The following is a 19,289-nucleotide window of genomic DNA, read 5'->3' on the forward strand; positions in this document are numbered from 1 at the left end:
GATTAACAACAAAAAGCCTCGAACCAAACAGCCATTTCGACGACAACCTATAGCACGTCCACCGACCATCCAAACGGACCTGTTTACGGTAGCCACTGCAATGTACGAGGTCTCAGATCTAAGTTTTACCAGTTCCTACATTTAGTGAGCTCGGTCAAGCCATCTATCATGTGCATCACTGAGACCAATCTAAACCAAGAAATGCAGAGCAGTGAGGTTGCCATACAGGGATACACGCTCCTCAGGCGGGATCGAGAGCGTACTGACGGCTCTAGATACGGAGTAGGAGGTGTCGCTGTTTATATACAGAGCCATATACCTTATTCATGCCTGAACATACCAGATTCAGCAGGCGAAGAAGCTCTGTGGGTCAGGGTGACCCTCCCAAATAAATCCGTGATTGTCGGTACCGTGTATAACCCTCTAACTTACCAGATTACCAGCTACCTTGAAACATTGCGAAAGCTTTTGACAGAGTATGGCGCCGTGGCCTGCTAAAGAAACTCTATGTGTATGGTGTTCGTGGATGTCTGTTAAAAGTGATTGAGAGCTTTCTTTCCGATCGTTCACTGTGGGTTGCTCTTGAAGGGTTTATTTCTCGCGAATATCCAGTGAAAGCGGGGGTACCCCAGGGCAGTGTCTTGGAACCTACGCTCTTTCTTATCTACATAAAAGACATGGGAGACAACCTCGCAAACCCTCTGCATCACTTTGCCGACGATACCACGACACATTCAGCCGTCCCTAAACACGAAGACCCAACACAAGCCTCCCTTTCCCTACAGATGAATCTTTTGAAAATTGAAAAGTGGTCTGATGCATGGATGATCAACTTCAATGCATCGAAAACAAAGGAGCTTCTAATTACCAGATCAAAGGTGCCACGTGAACACCCCAGTTTCAATCTTCAAAAATGAAGCTATAAAGAGAGTCGACGAGCTTCGTCTACTGGGGATTCATTTCTCCACCGATCTCTCTTGGAACAACCACCTTGAAAATAAAAGTAGGTATTTTGCCGGCCCGAGCAGTATTTTCGTTTTTATGAGTTTAAAAACAGATAATGTGTTTAAGTTCATCGTAGCAAGTAGTTTGTGGAACATGAGTACGTAACTAGAATTTTTTATGGGGGGTGTTATTTCCCCTATTATATCTATATTACGTAATTTGTCTGACAAATTAATCAAAATATTAATTCTCTTTCAGATCAGCTATGAGAAAGGGTACAGAGCTGATATGCGTTTACACTGCATTTCATTTTCTCCAGTTCCGAAGTCTATAGGAAAAATGGGAAGCTATTACAGTGATACTTTCTCTTCACCCAAAAACCATCCATTTAAAGTGAGCTCAACCTATTCATTTATGCAAAATGGAAATATTATGCTTGACGAATCAAGCATCTAATCTCGTTTTTTATTCCTAGTGAGTTTTTTACTGTTCCTTCAGCACTTATTGGTGACGTTGTATGTCTTCTGCTTACGCCACAGATATGAATTTTTCGACAAAAAAGGATAGATAAGAACCAGCTTTAAAGAGACAAAAGAGTTTTTCACAGTAAAATATGCTTCATTTTGTTTGCCTGAAAAAGTATTTTGTCAAGAAAGAGGCAGCGTAGAGAATGGTAAGCAATTTGTAGTAAAGTGAGTGAGTTATTATCATGTTGAGACCTTGGTAATTCCGTATTTCTTTGCAACAAAACGGGACATTCAAATAAGAACAAGACAAAGGTAAAAAACCTGCAAAATCATCTATAACTTAAAGTAGTGTAAAGTAGGGTAATTTACTTAATTAACGCAAGTTTACGTTAAATAAACTGGCTCCTAACGCAAGTTTATGAGATCAACCTATTTTGACCCCCCCCCCTAAAAAATCCTGGATCTGCGCCTGCTCTTCCGTACTCTTTCTAAATATAGATTTTTCCACAGTCATCTAATATTTTTTATAAATACTAAATATTCTTTTTAAGCTTACTCTCTCATACTCTTTCTAAAAACAGATTTTGATTTTTCGACCCTTCATTGTACATACTTTTTTCTATGTCAGGTTTGTATTACCATTTATTGAGAGCAATTAAAAATTATATTTTTTTTCATTTTTTTTGTGTCTATTGCTAGTGGTCTTCATTGACTAGGTAACCTTATTGTTGTCCTGCAGTGTAGAAAATCTTTATCGTGTTTTTACTTATTTGTTTTAACGTATATATTAAGTATTTTATATGAGAAATGTCATTTTATCTGGTTACGGCTCAGGAAGATTTATGTTTTCTAAAGAAACTAAAAATGGAGAAAATTAAACTCTTAATCCAGAAGCAAGGGCATCTGGATGCCCTTGCCACCTCTCTTCACCTCTCTTCAAGTTTCAGTTATAGAGCAAGGGACTAGCAAAATACTTCCTTGAGAAAGAAACAGGAAGACTAATAGAAAGAGATAGAGAGAAAGTGGAGGAAGAAAGAGAGATGTAGGGAAAAAATAAGAAAGACACACATGCTTAATTCATAACTGAACTAAGAGTCTAATATTACTTCTGCTCTGATTTTCAATGATTCTCAAATTTTGTACCAAAAACAATGCTTTCACGACTATATTTTTAGCTGAGAAAAGTCTAACTAGGGAACACAGCAGTGAAATTTCATGAATCAAAACTGTTTTGCGAAGTAAAAGGTTATGCGAGTGAGTAAAGACGAATCCTGTAAAAGAATTTATTTAGAGTTGTTGGTGAAAAAATACATTTATAAGGACTCCAGCACATTTAGTTCTAGAATCACAATTATGAAACCTTCTTTCATTCCTGCTTTTAAGTTGTTATTTAAATTATTGAATATTATTGAAAATATACTTTTATCTTTGTTCATCCGTTTCCTTAAAATAAGCAAAAAAGAATTCATAAATTGAAAAAAAGTAGAAGTAAGGGACTACGCAAATGTCGCCAGGAGAAATAAAGCCTCCTGCATGGTTGTGGACGTTTTTGAAATAAAATTTGTAAACAGTACGAGTAAATTCTCAACAATCTTGAATTGCATAAATTTTGAACGAAAAATAATCCTTAAGAAAGTAAAACATCGTGACAAGTAAGAATTAGAAGAGTAAGAAGATTTAACGGATGATAATGGAACCTAATTGGAGAGACTACGGCAGGAAATTTTTCTGTATAGTAATATATGTCTGAGCGTAACATCAGTAAAATCTGAAAAAAGTAACCTTCGCCATCTACCAAATATTACCAAATGTATTAAACGTAAAATAGAAGTTAATTTCCGTCTGATTAGTTCAAAAAGATTTTTTTTTAAATTTCTTCCAGTCAATTCCTTCCCTAGCTTTATACATTACTTTTTTATTTCTGTGGATTAAAAATAATAATAATAATTTGCTTTCAGTTTCGCATTTCTTACCAGTAAAATTAACTGCATCTCTTACTAGCTCCAAACTTGGTGGCGATTCGGTCTAAATAAAATTATATTCGGCAATCTGTATTGGGATTGTTTGGACGTTATTCGACTATGTTCGACCTGATCCCATGACAAATCATCAATATTTGATAGCTGATCCCTATCAAATATATCAAATAAATTTGATATAAAGTTAGATTAAGATAAGGCACTGTAGCTACCTAATTAAGCTCAGGCTATAGCTGAATTCTCAAATTACCCAGAACAATCAAGTTTGATCCCAACAGACCCTTTTGCTAATTCAAGAAAACAACACGATTTTTTATTTAAACGATAGTAGAGAGCGACATTAAAACTTTAAACGAACAGAAGATATTTCGTATATGAGCGGAGACTGTCCTATCCTCAACTTCTCACTCTTTACGCTAAAGTTCGAATTTCTGCCCTAATTCTTTATGAACAACTGCTTGCACACAAACGCTGTTGAATTGGCGTCCTAGATTGGTAGCCTGAAAATGTGCCTGAGGCTCAACCCAATTTCTCTTGCACCAGTGGTGGTTCTGGCCTCTCTTACGCCCAAGGCAACATCATGATTAGCCCCCCCCCCTGTCTTCCAAAATTTTCAGGCCAAATTTTAAAAAAATTTCTATTTACTAACGAAATTTTCTATTTATGTAAATATGACTTTTCTTTCTTTAGCCTCTGCAAAATTATGACTTATGTCGTCTCAATTGTTAGCTTATTATTCTTCGCAATCTATGCTCACTAACACTAAATCATTTAGTCGCCCCTGGCCTATAGTTGATCTGAGGTAGGTTGATATTAATTTAAGTTTACTAAACGACCGCTCATTACTGGCCACGAACACTACAGTCGCTAATAATATTTGATAGGCATCCCTTACGTTTGCGAAGACTCCTTCATCTCTGTATTGTACAATTAATTCTAACAACATTAAAATCAATTACATTCAGTCTATTTAATTTTATTTTCAAGGAATGGTGATGAAGATATGGGGAAAATGAAAATTTTGGATTCAATTGGCTTATACTTGCTGCCAACTGTGCCCTCTACTTCATTTTAATGAAAATACCTTTTAAAAGTTACAAAATGACTATAATCGTTAGATTATTTATTTGAATTTTTTTGCCCCTAAAATTTCTGCGCCCGGGGCAAGCGCTCTCTTTGCCCCCCCCCCCAAAAAAAAAACAACAAACAACACCTGTCTGGCATTTAACTTCTTTTATGCAGTAGCAAGTGACTAAAATGATTGAATATATCTAAAAAGAAATGAATGGTAGAAGATATGCTAGGGTTAATTTGAAAATAAAGTCAAGTCGCGAATGAAAGAACATAGTTGTAAAATTGTTTCCCCTGTTGTCGTATGTGGAGCAAATTTTCTTAGGCTCGTAACTTTTGTTGTGTGACTTAAAACTTAACGAACTTTATGCCTGTGGAATTTCCATAAAAAGTAGATCCGTTTATTGTATGGATACATATTGACAGTTTTTTTTAAGTCCCGGCTGCTATCAGCACAAATTGCACCTTACTTACAGTTCAAAATCCCAATATTTACAATTAACCATCAATAAAAAAGTTTCTGATAACAATTAACACTTGCCTTCCTCTTCCTGGGAAAATCCATGACACCCTGAAAATCCCTTGCAAAAACACTCGAGATGCCCCTTCATCTCTTCACCCTGTGTGCCGGTAAGGAAATGAGTTTAATCTTTTATATTACAAAGAAAACATTTTCCTCCGATAGGAAGAAAGTTATCTCTGCAAATAACTTATGTTCAGGTAATATAAAGCTTGCATATTTGGATAGTGTTTAAACTCTTTTTATAGTGTTTCAATTACTATTAGCCTAGGTCGCTTCTTAATTAGTTTTTTACCACGAACAGTTTGATTCTGAAAAGCCTTCGAATCTTAGTAGACTAATTTTTTTTTTGTAAAAAATAGTCAAAAACTCACTCATTCGTATTCGCCTGAATTTTAACATAAAATATGTGAATGATTCAACCCTGTTTTAACTTGTCTTATTTTTTTAATTATGCTTTATATAATCACAAGACATTAGATAATTTTGTGAACTTCAATTTTTTTAATTTAATCCTTTTTAACTTATCTTATCTTTTTCAATTGTGCTTTATTTAATGATAAAACAGTAGGTAATTTTGTAAAATCCCCCCAAATTTTTTTACTTTCTTCTGTTTTAGTCCTTAACTTACCCCTTAATCGTTTTGCTTTTTGCTCGTTCTTATTGCAGTCAATTTGACTTGTAATTTTTAACTTTTCACCATTTTAATGACGTTAGACATGTCATTACAAAAACGAATAGTCCGTAGGGACAAATTTCTTATTTTCATCTTCGAGAAAAAAAAAACCATAGGGACGAGGAAAACTCACTCAAGCTAAGAATAAAAATACAATTATGCTATAAGAACAAATTTTGGGTTAATTTCAATTATCATCCCTCAATTTAAATATACAATTTTATTTTTAAAGATTATATTCGAGTCCTAATTTAGTTGAATCGAATCCAAAATTCCTGAATTTGAATTTGAATATATCTGCCCTAAATTAAAAGATACTTCATCCCAATTTAAATTAAAGAATTCTTTTGGATCAGGAAAAGCGTTTACTAAAGACGTTTGGCATCTTGATTAAATCAATACCGTAGTATTTGCTTTTTATCATATTTTATAGAATGTTTTCAAAAAGTCATATTTGATCAAAATAATATTAGAAACTGAAGTTGAACCTGATTGGAATTGAGTTGTAAATTAAAGTGCTACTGCAACCGTTCTTCTGCCGCACTTGTTGACAAGTCCTTGTCAACACTGGTCATTAGCTAAAATACAAATATTTTTTTTCAAATTGGATTAAAGAGCGACTTGAAAAATTAAAAAATAGAAACTATTCTATATATGAGGGGGACTGCCCACTCCCACCTATCCCCTCAATCTTTGAGCAAAAGTCTTATAGTGTTTTACTAAAAGTATTTATAAATGCAACAACTATAGTTTGGGGGCAATCGAAAGTGTTTTTTTCACCGATGGCCTTTCGGAACGTTGGAATTAAAAGTTTATCTTTTTCATAAATTTCCATGAATAAGCTCTTCTACTCCTGAGGTATTGTAAAAATACTCTTATCCCCTTCCCATTGCCAATGTATAGAGCGTTTGTCCTTCAAGTTTAGGGACAAAAAGGCAAACTTGGGTGTAAAGAGCGGGAGATGAGGTGAAGAGCAGCCAAAATCATATATAGGATAATTTTTCTTTTTTTTTTTTTTTTTTAGTTTTAACATCACTTTCTTTGACTTTGAGAAAAAAAAAGTGTCATGTATTCAATTTCTGTAGATTATTCCTAACCCAAGGGGGCATAACGTCCTCTAGACCCCCGCTCTTTACATTAAATCTTGATGCTTCGAGAACAAAGGTTTATTTAGAGTATTTTCTTTGTAGCTAATGACGCTAAATGTATTAATATGAAACATTTAGTGACCGTTTAGGAGTTTCAATTAAAGAAAAAACCTTTATGCATGCAGGTTTTCAAAAGGGTATATAAGCAATATCATAGGCAGCACCACTCTATAGTAGCTAGAAATATCCTTGGAACTTTTAAAGGAGCTAATTCAATTCAAAATTAAAAGTTCTGGTGCTCTTTTTAAGAGATTAGAAGGCAAGCAGCCCTTCTCTCAAACCCCTTCATCCAAACGCATCCGGTCAAAATTTTGAGACAGCCATTTTGTTCAGCATAGTAGAACGGCCAAGCAACTATGTTATTAGGGATATTTGGGATGTCAACACCTCAAAATTATGCAATTGGTCATTTATGCTTTAAAGCTAAATGTTATTTTAAAATAAATCAAAGGGCAATGTATTTATAGTTGCCAATAAGACACCTCAGCAATATATCGAGAACGGCCCATCATTCTCCCAAACACATCCAATCGAAATTTTGAGATAGCCATTTTGTTCAGCGTAATTGATTTTCAGATAGAATATATGTTTTGAGGAGGACACTCCCCACAACCTTCGGGGCAAGGGTTTTAAGTTATGCCCTGAGGGCATATAAGAAAGTTGTTGGCACAATGTACTATGTATTATTTTTTTCCTTTAGAGCAGGGCACTTCATATGGAAGGGGTCGTCGTAGAAACTTCAAAAGGGGCTCATTCGATTGGAAATTGATAGTTCTAGTGCCTTTTTTAATATTCGAAAGTGTTTGGAGGGCAACTAGCCCCGCCAAGACCCCTATGCCCCCACAACCACCCATAAAAGAGGCGAAATGGCCAATTTGTTAACCTTAATTGAATTCCAATAGAATATATGTTTTTGAGGAGAAAAATCCTCGATTGAGAACCGAGCGAGGGTTTTAAATTTTGCGATGTGGATAAATAAGGTTTTTATAGAAGGTGTCGTCGTAGAAACTTCAAAACTCATTCATTCAACTTCAAAACTTCAACTTCAAAACTTCAACTCATTTGATTGGAAATTCAAAGGGCTAGTGCCGTTATTAGTTGTTGAAAGTGATTTAAGGGCAACTAGCCCCCCCCCCCTACGCCCATCATTTCCCCAACCACATCCAATCAAAATTTTGAGATAGCCATTTTGTTGAGCGCAATTTATTTCCAGATAGAAAATATGTTTTTGAGCAGGTCACTTCCCCATAGCCCTCAGGGCAAGGGTTTTAAATTATGCCCTGGGGGCATATAAGGTTCTTAAAGAAGGTGTTGTCGTAGAAACTTCAAAAAAAGCTTATTCGATTGCAAATTCAAAGGGCTAGTGCCCTTTTTAATAGTTGAAAGTGATTGGAGGGCAACTATCACCCCCCTCCCCCCCCCCCAACGCCCATCATTCCCACAAACACATCCAATAAAAATTTCGAGATAGCCATTTTATTCAGCGTAGTTGATTTCCAGATAGAAAATATGTTTTTGAGGAGCCCACTCCCCCACAACCCTTAGGGCAAGGGTTTTAAGTTATGCCCTGGAGGCATATAAGGTTTTTACTGAAATCTTTGTCGTAGAAACTTGAAAAAGGGCTCATTCGATTGGAAATTCACAGGGCTAGTACCCTTTTTACTAGTCGAAAGTGATTTGAGGGCAACTAACCCCCCTCTCACGCCCACCTTTTCCCCAAACACATCCAATCAACATTTTTAGATAGCCATTTTGTTCAACGTAGTTGAAAGTTTTGGAAATTAGGTCCTTAAGGATGACAACCCCTCCCCCCACAGCCCTTAAGGGCCAGGGTTGTAAGTTATGCCCTGGGGCATATAAAGTTTTTATTGAAAGCGTTGTCGTAGAAACTTCAAAAGGGCTCATTCAATTGGAAATTGAAAGGGCCAGTGCCCTTTTAATAGTTGAAAGTGATTGGAGGGCAACTAACCCCCACCCCCACCCCCATCATTCCCCCAAACACATCCAATCAAAATTCTGAGATATCCATTTTGTTAAGCGTAGTTGATTTCCAGATAGAAAATATGTTTTTGAGGAGGACACTCCCCCACAACCCTCAGGGCAAGGGTTTTAAGTTATGCCCTGGGGGCATATAAGGTTTTTATAGAAGGCGTTGTCGTAGAAACTTCAAAAAAGCTCATTTGATTGGAAATTCAATGGGCTAGTGCCCTTTTTAATAGTTGAAAGTGTTTGAAGGGCAACTATCACCCCCCCCCCCCACGCCCATCATTCCCCCAAACACATCCAATAAAAATTTTGAGATAGCCATTTTGTTCAGCGTAGTTGATTTCCAGATAGAAAAAATATTTTTGAGGAGGACACTCCTCCACAACCCTCAGGGCAAGGATTATAAGTTATGCCCTGGGGGCATATAAGGTTTTTATTGAAATCTTTGTCGTAGAAACTTGAAAAAGGGCTCATTCAATTTGGATTTCAAAAGGATAGTACCCTTTTTAATAGTCGAAAGTGATTTGAGGGCAACTAACCCCCCTTTCACGCCCACCTTTTCCCCAAACACATGCAATCAAAATTTTTAGATAGCAATTTTATTCAGCGTAGTTGAAAGTTTTGGAAATTGGGTCTTTAAGGATAACAGCCCTTCCCCGCCCAGCCCTAAGGGCAAGGGTTGTAAGTCATGCCCTGGGGCATATAAAGTTTTTATTGAAAGCGTTGTCGTAGAAACTTCAAAAGGGCTCATTCAATTGGAAATTGAAAGGGCTAGTGCCTTTTTTAATAGTTGAAAGTGATTGGAGGGCAACTACCCCCCCCCTCCCCGTCATTTCCCCAAACACATCCAATCAAAATTTTGAGATAGCCATTTTGTTAAGCGTAGTTGATTTCCAGATAAAAAATATTTTTTTGACAATGACACTCCCCAACAGCCCCCAGTGCAACGGTTTTAAGTTATGACATGGGGGAATATAATGTTTCTGAAGAAGGCGTTGTTGTACAAACTTCAAAAAAAGCTCATTCGATTTGAAATTCAAAGGGCTAGTGCCCTTTTTAATAGTCGAAAGTTATTGGTGGGCAACTAGCCCCCCCCCCGCCACACGCCCATACTTCCCCCAAACACATCCAGTAGAAATTTTGAGATAGCCATTTTGTTCAGCGTAGTTGATTTCCAGATAGAAAATACATTTTTGAGGAGGACACTCCCCCACAACCCTCAGGGCAAGGATTATAAGATATGTCCTGGGGGCATATAAGGTTTTTATTGAAATCTTTGTCGTAGAAACTTGAAAAAGGGCTCCGATTTGAAATTCAAAGGGATAGTACCCTTTTTAATAGTCTAAAATGATTTGAGGACAACTAAACCCCTCTCACGCCCACTTATTCCGCAAACACATCCAATCAAAATTTTTAGATAGCCATTTTATTCAACGTAGTTGAACGTTTTGGAAATTAGGTCTTTAAGGATGACAACCCCTCCCCCCAAAGCCCTCAGGGCAAGGGTTGTAAGTTATGCTCTGGGGCAAATAAAGTTTTTATTGAAAGCGTTGTCGTAGAAACTTCAAAAGGGCTCATTCAATTGCAAATTGAAAGGGCTAGTGCCTTTTTTAGTAGTTGTTAGTGATTGGATAGTGACTAACGCCCCTCTCACACCCACCATTTTCCAAAACACATCCAATCAAAATTTTGAGATATCTATTTTGTTCAACATAGTTGAACCTTCTGGAAATTAGGTGTTTTAGGATGATAACCCCTTCAGAACCCTCAGACTTGAAATCCTGAGGACACAGGTTCGAGTCCTGGTGTCGCTGGTTATTTGGTTTGGAACGGGGCTTTTATTCAACGTAGTTATTTTGTGGAAAGAAAGTTGTTGTATAAATCATAGGCAGAGCGATCGCGCTGCCTAAGTAAAGAAAGGGGACACTCGAGAACGAGACAAGAAACGGGAACTAAGTAAAGAGGAAGAAACACCCCCACAACCCTCAGGGCAAGGGTTTTAAGTTATGCCCCAGGGGGCACATAAAAAGGATGTTGGCACAAATTATTATTTATTAATTTTGTCCTTTAGACCAGGGCACTTCCTATCGAAGAAGTTGTCGTAGAAACTTCGAAAAGCGCTCATTCAATTGGAAATTGGAGTGGCTTGCGCTCTTTTTAATAGTCGAAAGTTATTGGAAGGCGACTAACACCCCTCTCACGCCCACCATTTCCCCAAACACGTCCAATCAAAATTTTGAGATAGCCATGTTGTTTAACGTAGTTGAAAGTTCTGGAAATTCGGTCTTAGAGGATGATAACTACCCTAACAGACTTTAGGGTAAGGGTTGTAATTTATGCCCTCGGGGCATATAAGGTGTTTATAGAAAGCGTTGTCGTTTCTAAAAGGGCTCATTCGATTGGAAATCGAAAGGCCTAGTCGAAAGTCGAAACAAATGAATGTGCATTGTCAGTTTAATATACATATACTGATATTTAGTAATCAAAATGTTATTATTATTCGATTTATTAAAGTTATAAAAGTAAAAACATTTATATTTTTTCAGTAAAGTGCAAATTTTGTTCTGGCCTTGGGAAAGCATAGGGGTTTTGCGCCCAACTTATGTTGATTTCTGCTTGTTTTGAGTTTGACTCGGTTAATTATTATAATTTCTGTTTGTTTTGGGTTTCATTTATTTATCGATGCTGATTTGTGGTAGGTTCATGCATGGTAGATTATTTGATTTTATTTTTGATCATTTTTTGTTTAATGGAGTTCTTTACTTTTCTTTGAAAAACTTATATTGTGGAAAAAGTTTTTTAAATTAATAAATAAAAAGAGAGTAAGTGTATCCAGGTTGTATTCAGATAGATGTTGTATCCAGATATGTGTATCTAGATAGAATCTTTTGGGAGTGGTATTAAGTGTTGCTTTTTAGGTCAACTTCAGAGGCTATAAATTTAAATCGAAAAATACTGTGTGTTTCAGGATTAAAAATTGTTGGAAAAGTTTCTCCAACATATAAATAGCAACCTATACTATGGATTCTTATACAAAAAAACTGACAAGATATAAAATATTGTATTTCCCATGAAAAAGACTATGTCAATAAAAAACGAACAGAGATTAATTTAAAAAAAAATTTTCCACATAAGTTTTTCAAAGAAAAGTAAAGAGCTCCAATAAGCCAAGAACAAGGAAAGATAAAGCCAAATAATCTTCCAAGCGTAAAACTACCACAAATCACTATCAGTAAATAAATGGCACTAAAAAATGAACAGAAATTACAATAAATAGCCGAGTCAAACTCAAAATGAGCAAAAATTAACATGAGTAGGGCTGAAAACCCCCATGCCTTCTCAAGACCAGAACACAATTTGTGCTTCAATACTACCACTTAATTATACCAGTTACATTAACTCTCAATAAAGCCTGAGGGTGAGTGACAGAGCTGTATCCAGGATTTTTTTTTTCGGGGAGGAGTGGTTTATAATTTTTTTTTTTTTTGGGGGGGGGGGGTAAAAATAACTTTGAAAAACGCATTAAAAATTTGTTTGTATTCATTTTTGTTACGTTTTTCCGTGTCGGACAAATATTTGGGGGGGAGGGGTCAAACCCTCTATCCCCCCTGGATACGATCTTGTTGAGCAATAAATTATAGTCACAATTTTTTTGTTCAATTTACATAGTTCTAATGCTAAACTTCCTAATACTTTAGTAGATTGGGAAAGCGTCAGGACAGAGACGCGTCAGGACTACTACCGTCAGGACATCGACAAAATCCGTTATAACAGCGACAAAAAATCTGTCATAACATCGGCACGTCAGGACATCAACAGTCACAAGCGCTACCCGTCAGAACATTGACACATCAGTTGATCGGCAGTCACAATGGCTACCCGTCAGAACGTCGACAGTCATAACATCGACGCGTCTGTTCATCGACAGTCACAATCGATACCCGTCAGAACGTTGACAGTCACAACATCGACACGTCATTACATACAAATTTTTTTCATAACGAAAATCCGTCAGAACCACTAACCGTCAGAACGTCGACAGTCATAACACCGGCACGTCATAACATCTAAATTTTTTTCATAACATCTAAAATTTTAAAACTTTAGTTTTTTGGGGTTTAGGGAGGAAAGGGGAAAGGCACCAGGACATCGACAGGTCAGGATCACTGCCGTCAGGACATTGACAAAATCCGTCACAGCATAGACAAAAAATCCTTCAGAACACCGACACGTTAGGAGAACATCGACATTCATAACATCGAAATGTAAGTTCATCGACAGTCATAATCGCTACCCGTCAGGACGTCGACAGTCATAACATCGACACGTTAGTTAATCGACAGTCACAATAGCTACCCGTCAGAACGTCGACAGTCATAACATCGACACGTCATAACATCAAACTTTTTTGTAACGAAAATCCGTCAGAACCACTGACCGTCAGAACGTCGACAGTCATAACATTGACGCGTCATAACATCGACACGTCACAACATCTAAAAAAAATTTCATAACAAAAATCCATCAAAACCACTAACTGTCAGAACGTCGACAGTCATAACATCGATAAGTCATAGCATCTAAAATTTTAAAACTTTAGTTTTTTGGGGCTTTAGGAGGGAAAAGATACATAGGTTAGGCTACATATTTAATATATGCTATGCTTTATCCCCACCCCCGTCCCCTGATGTGCAAATATACAGCCGGAATTTTTTCTAAACTGTTATATACTTATTATTATTATATAAACTTGCAAATTTTTTTCATAACGAAAATCCGTCAGAACCACTAACCGTCAGAACGTCGACAGTCATAACATTGACACGTCATAACATCTAAAAAATTTTCATAACGAAAATACATCAAAACCACTAACCGTCAGATTGTTGACAGTCATAACATCGACACATCATAACATCTAAAATTTTTTTAGATGTCATGACGTGTCGATGTTATGACTGTTGACATTCTGACGGGTAGCGATTGTGACTGTCATTGAACTGACATGTTTATGCTGTGACTGTCAACGTTCTGACGGGTAACGATTGTAACTGTCGATGTACTGACGTGTCAATGTTATGACTGTCGATGTCCTGACGTGTCGATGTTCTGACAGATTTTCCTTGTCGACGAAATGACGTTTAGTACTTGTGACGGTTGTTCGAAATGGTTGCATCCTGGGAAAGGTGCCTAGGTTAGTTTTGGCTACGTATTTGATATATGCTATGCTTTACCCCCACCCCCCTGATGTGCAAATATATAGCCAAAATTTGTTTCTAAACTATTATATGCTTATTACTATTATATAAACTTTTAAATTTTTTTACATAACGAAAACCCGTCAGAACCACTAACCGTCAGAACGTCGACAGTCATAACATCGACACGTCATCATCTAAACATCTAAATAATGTTTAGATGTTATGACGTGTTGATGTTATGACTATCGACGTTTTGACGGGTAGCGATTGTGACTGTCGATGTCCTGACGTGTCGATGTTATTGCTGTCGATGTTCAGACGGATTTTCCTTGTCGACAAAACGACGTTTAGTGCTTGTGACGGTTAGCTTTAATGTTTCTTCATATGTTGAATCCCAATGCATACTTTTATGAAGACCACGCTCGTTCTTGGGATCGTTTCTGCACATTTTCTAAAATTGTGGACATTTTTATATGCTAACGATAGCTAATTTGAAGCTAATCACTTTTGCATTTAAAATCAGCACAGATAGTAGACTGTATTGTTGCATATATTGTAATCAAGAACTAGTTTTTTAAGGCTTCAATTTCTATTGACAAGATCACTCTTTACTAATAGTTTGTCACGACAAACTATTTAGGGTATTTTTTCCAAGGTTTAGGGTAACTTTTGTTTGTTAGACAAACAACTTGATCCAGGGCTACCTTAAATTTGAGGGAAGCTGTCCTCCCCCTCAATGCCTGCTTTTGATTTTCAAGTTTAATATTCGTATAAAAAAGCTTGAATCATCCCTGGAAAACTGCACCCATAAACCCTTAGAATAGCATGGGAGGGAACATAAGCTCTTTTAATAGCATGGGAGGGAATATAAACCCTTAGAATAGCATAGGAAGGAACATAAACCCTTAGAATAGCATAGGAGGGAACATAAGCCCTTATAATAGCGTAGGAAGGAACATAAGCCCTTATAATAGCATAGGAAGGAACATAAACCCTTAGAATAGCATGGGAGGGAACATAAACCTTTAGAATAGCATGGGAGGGAACATAACCCAAGCAAATAGCACAGGAAGAACATAACCCAAGCAAATAGCATGGGAAGGAACGTAAGCCAAGCAAATAACATGGGAATTCCTATACAGCCAAGCAAAATGGTACTTAGACCTCTACTCATGCGTCTTGAACTGGACTGTATCATCCGTATTTATTAGTATCAAATGCACCATGGCGTAGGATTACGGCCTCTGAAGCTTGAAAGCTAATTAGATAGTTTCTTTGTTACAATTTTAGATTCATTGGGTGTCTCAGAACTTCCATTCGATAAAATTTAGCCCTATTCAGGCCATAATTATTGCTTTGTGCCACAAAATAATAGAGAATTGCCCTTGAGCTCTAGAACATTTAATTTGCGTTTGATTGAGCCCTCTCCCTGTATTTGAGGGCCACTGGTTTGAAACAACTAGAACTGTTAAAGAACAGCGACGATAAAAGAAGAAAAAAACTATAGGTATCCCTGACCATCTTTCTAAAAAGAAAAAATCACGTTTTTATAGATAAAGGATAGAAATATCGAAAATTGGGCTCTCTGATATGGTGAATTTAATCATATAATAGTCTTTAGGATCACTCCACTTTTTACGAGTTCATCTCCCTTTTTGTCTAAAATTAGGCTATCTAAAAATGTCGAGGCTTTTCAATTTTAATGAGTAACTCTAAAATTAAAGAATTTTACTTGGAATCACCACAAGAAGCCATCTATATATTGTCGTCAAAATCCCCCTTTTTTAGAGTATTGAATCCCTTTTTACTTATAGCTCGTTACCTCAAACTGTTTGAAAAGGAAAATCTTCCAAAGAACCGATAAAACATTGGTTTCGTTTTTGACAAAGAACCAACTAAACATAAAGAGACCTTGATACTAGTTTTCTTTTCTATTGCATCAAAAAGGTGCCATTTACCTGTACATATGCTCGTTCCTGATCACTTTCAGGTAAGAATGGTTGAACGTTTATCTCCAGATTCTTTTTGGCTAGTCTAGCGCAGCGGCTGGATCAACGTCAAGACCTTTTTTCGGAATTAAATAAAAAAAGAAGAAGAATTTTTTCAACTGAAATTGAGGAGCAACACTAAAACTTAAAACGAACAGAAATTATTATGTATATGAGGGGTGTGGCCCCTCATTAATACCTTGCTTTATAATGTTGGGAAATCCGGCTCCCCCTTCACAGAAAATTCCCTAACTCCATGAAAAATTCCTCCATGGAAGATCCTCCTACTTAAACCCTCCGACCCCCTACCAGAAAAATCCCCCCTGAAAACAACTGCAGGTCTGTTCTTCACAATTACTAATACTATATGTAAACAACAGGCAAAGTTCATAGCTTATAGCCCTTCCCCCGGGGACTGTGGAGGGTTAAGTCATACTCAAAGACATAGTTATTAGATTCTTTGACTATGCTGAACAAAATGGCTATCTGAAAATTTTGATCAGGTGACTTCGGAAAAAATGAGCGTGAGAGGGGGGGGGCTAGCTGCCCTCCAATATTTTAGTCACTTAAAAAGGGCGCTATTACTTTTGATTTCCGATGAAATGAGCCCTCTCTTGATCTTCTACGGTCACTGGTTCGATATGATCACCCCTGGAAAAAACAACAACAAATAAACACGCATCCCTGATCTGTCTTCTGGCAAATATGCAAAATTGCACATTTTTGTACATAGGAACTTGAAACCTCTAGAGCAGGGTTCTCCGGTATGCTGAATCTGATTGAATGATTTTTATTAAGATCACTTCATTTTTTGGGGGTGTTTCCCCTTTTTTCAAAAATTGGGCAAATTTTCTCAGGCTCGTAACTTTTGATGGGTTCCATTAAATTTTATGAATTACATAGATTTTGAATAAGCATCATCATTCAATTCTTTTGATGTATCTATTGTTATCAAACTCTGTTTCTTAGAGTTTCGGTTACTATTGAGCCGCATCGCTCTTTAGTTCGTTACTACGAACTGTTTGGTATCAAGTATTTTACTAAATTGGAATAGCCCAAGAGAACCCAATTGTATTGAACAACTAAGATAAAAATCTATGACTACATTTTAAAAGGAAATATAATTACTCCGTGGAATTTTCTGCAACATTGCTCCAACGGCATAATACGGATTTTGTTTTTTTTAGGGGGGGGCTAAAATAAAAACAAAAAAACACATCAACACTTTGCTTATGTGCATTTTTGCTACGTTTTTACGAGTCGGACAAAAATTTTGGGGAGGGGGCCCTAACCCTGTAAACTCCCCGCCCCCCCCCGGCTACGGCCTTACATTGATCACATGAAACCTAACCGTTAGAAGTATTTGCCTTTGGACCATTCAAGTCAAAAACAACGAGAAATTTAAGAAAAAATTCAACGAGTGATGTGATCTCAATCTTAAAAACAGGGTTGCCGTAGAATTTTTATGACGTAGTGAAACTATTTGTGACATAGTGAAGCTTTCATTTCCCCATTTTGAATAGCAGTTCAGCCTTTCCAAAATAATAAAATAATCAAAATCAACTGCAATTTACCCTTTCCTTCACGAGGTGTTTTCAGGTAGAGCGTTTCTGATTTTTAGAATCCCTCACCAGTTGAGGTAAAATATAATCACTCCCTTTGAAAATTAAATTCACATCCGTCCACCTTAATCAACAAATACAAAAATTGTAGTGCTACCACTGTTTCTTTTTTTTAAAAGTGCAATGAAGCTGAAGTTAATCTTGCTGAGTATTAAAGCTTGACGACAACACAATTTATTCTGCTTTCTTAGAAAAGTTGAAAGTATAAAGATCGTGACACCAGCATTTCTGTATCTACAATCGATTCACGAAGAAGATGTTATTGAGAATATTTCTTGGCTATTTCGTGGGACAACTAGTGAAAAAAGAAAGGGATAGAAATATACTTTATGCATAGTGTTACCATCTGGAGAGCACTTATTCTATTTTTGATTATATCCTTCCAAAGTAGATCTTAAACACCCAATTTGAAAAAAGTAATGCTTCTATAGCACTTATTTCTAAAAAGCATGCAATTTTGAAAAAATATAGCGCTTATTGACAGGCAAATTGCTTTCAGTTAGAATTCAACATGACCTTTGTTCCCATATTTTCAAACTAAGTACAGAATAAAAAAGTTTAAAACACGGTTCTGGTTTTAAAAGTTCAAAAACAGGGGTATGGGGACAGGGTGAGCAATTGTTGTGTTAATTATGAAAATGCTTTGTCTGGATCTGCACTTCCAAACTTTGTATCAGAAACCCTCAGATGTTCTGTCGAGAAGTATAAACAGGTATTTAAACAAAAAAAGTATTTTAAAAGCCAAAACAAGACCACTGAAGCAAAAACATCAGAAATAAAATAAACAAGCATCAGCTACCTTCATTATACCAAAATTAGAATAACGTCCTTAAACTATTAAACCAAGCTATTTTTTGAGCAAACACCTGTAACAATAAAGCAATATAAACATAACACTATATAACACACTATGACACTATAACACTAAACACTAAAACACATAAACACTTGTTACTCTCAAATGAACTGTGGTGACGTACTCTTTAAGAAACCTGCAACTTAAAACTCTCAACCATACTTTCCCTTACTGAAGAAAGCCCCTAGCACCGTCTAAAACAATGCCCCAAATTGTTATTTTCATTCTCATGATATTGTCTCTCATATTAAGTCTTTTCTGGGGAGCAAGCTGTTGATCAACAATGTTCATCAACCATCGCGAGAAAAGATTTGTTTATGGAAAATTGTGGATCATCATTAATTTTCGCGTGAACACAAATTTTTATTATTGTTGGAAATAAACTGCAATATTTTCAAAATCAACTGAATAATTTTTCACTATTTTCCATTAAATTCAAGTTTTTTCCTGTAATTTCCACAGTCCTATCAATTTCAAAAAATTTCAATAGAAAACAACAGAATTTCTTCAGTGGTAATTCAAAAGAAATTACATCCTCATGTCTTTTTTTACGTGAGTGACCAAGCTAATAATAAATAAAACCATTTTGTATGACATAAAACTATTTCTTATCTTCTAAAATTGTAGGGACAGAAAAAATTGTACCGTATTGTATCGGATTAACGACGCTCCTTGACTACTAAGGTCCTTGCGCCTGCCCTAAAGTGTGTTGCTAGAGTCGGGTTCGTTCTCTGAATCATAGGCAGCGCAATAGTGCTTAAATGAAGAACGATGTTGGCACAATGTACTATTTATTTTTTCATTTTTTGTTTTGGCCAGGGCACTTCGTA

The 19,289-nt window shown here is 36.4% G+C and overlaps 1 protein-coding gene across 1 annotated transcript in view; it reads left to right on the forward strand.

Annotated features, from left to right (window-relative positions):
• LOC148955126 (popeye domain-containing protein 3-like) overlaps window positions 1-2,748 on the forward strand; it is a 69,557-nt gene extending 66,809 nt beyond the window's left edge. Inside the window, exon 7 of the mRNA XM_089108072.1 lies at window positions 1,204-2,748. Within this exon, the coding sequence (XP_088964198.1) occupies window positions 1,204-1,401 (198 nt within the window). The 3' untranslated portion in view covers window positions 1,402-2,748. The remainder of the gene's footprint in view (window positions 1-1,203) is intronic.
• The last annotated feature ends 16,541 nt before the right edge of the window (window positions 2,749-19,289 follow it).

This window comes from Artemia sp. Qi Xiang Cuo, chromosome 2 (genome assembly GCF_049724085.1).
Source record: "Artemia sp. Qi Xiang Cuo chromosome 2, ASM4972408v1, whole genome shotgun sequence".
Lineage (NCBI taxonomy): Eukaryota > Metazoa > Arthropoda > Branchiopoda > Anostraca > Artemiidae > Artemia > Artemia sp. Qi Xiang Cuo.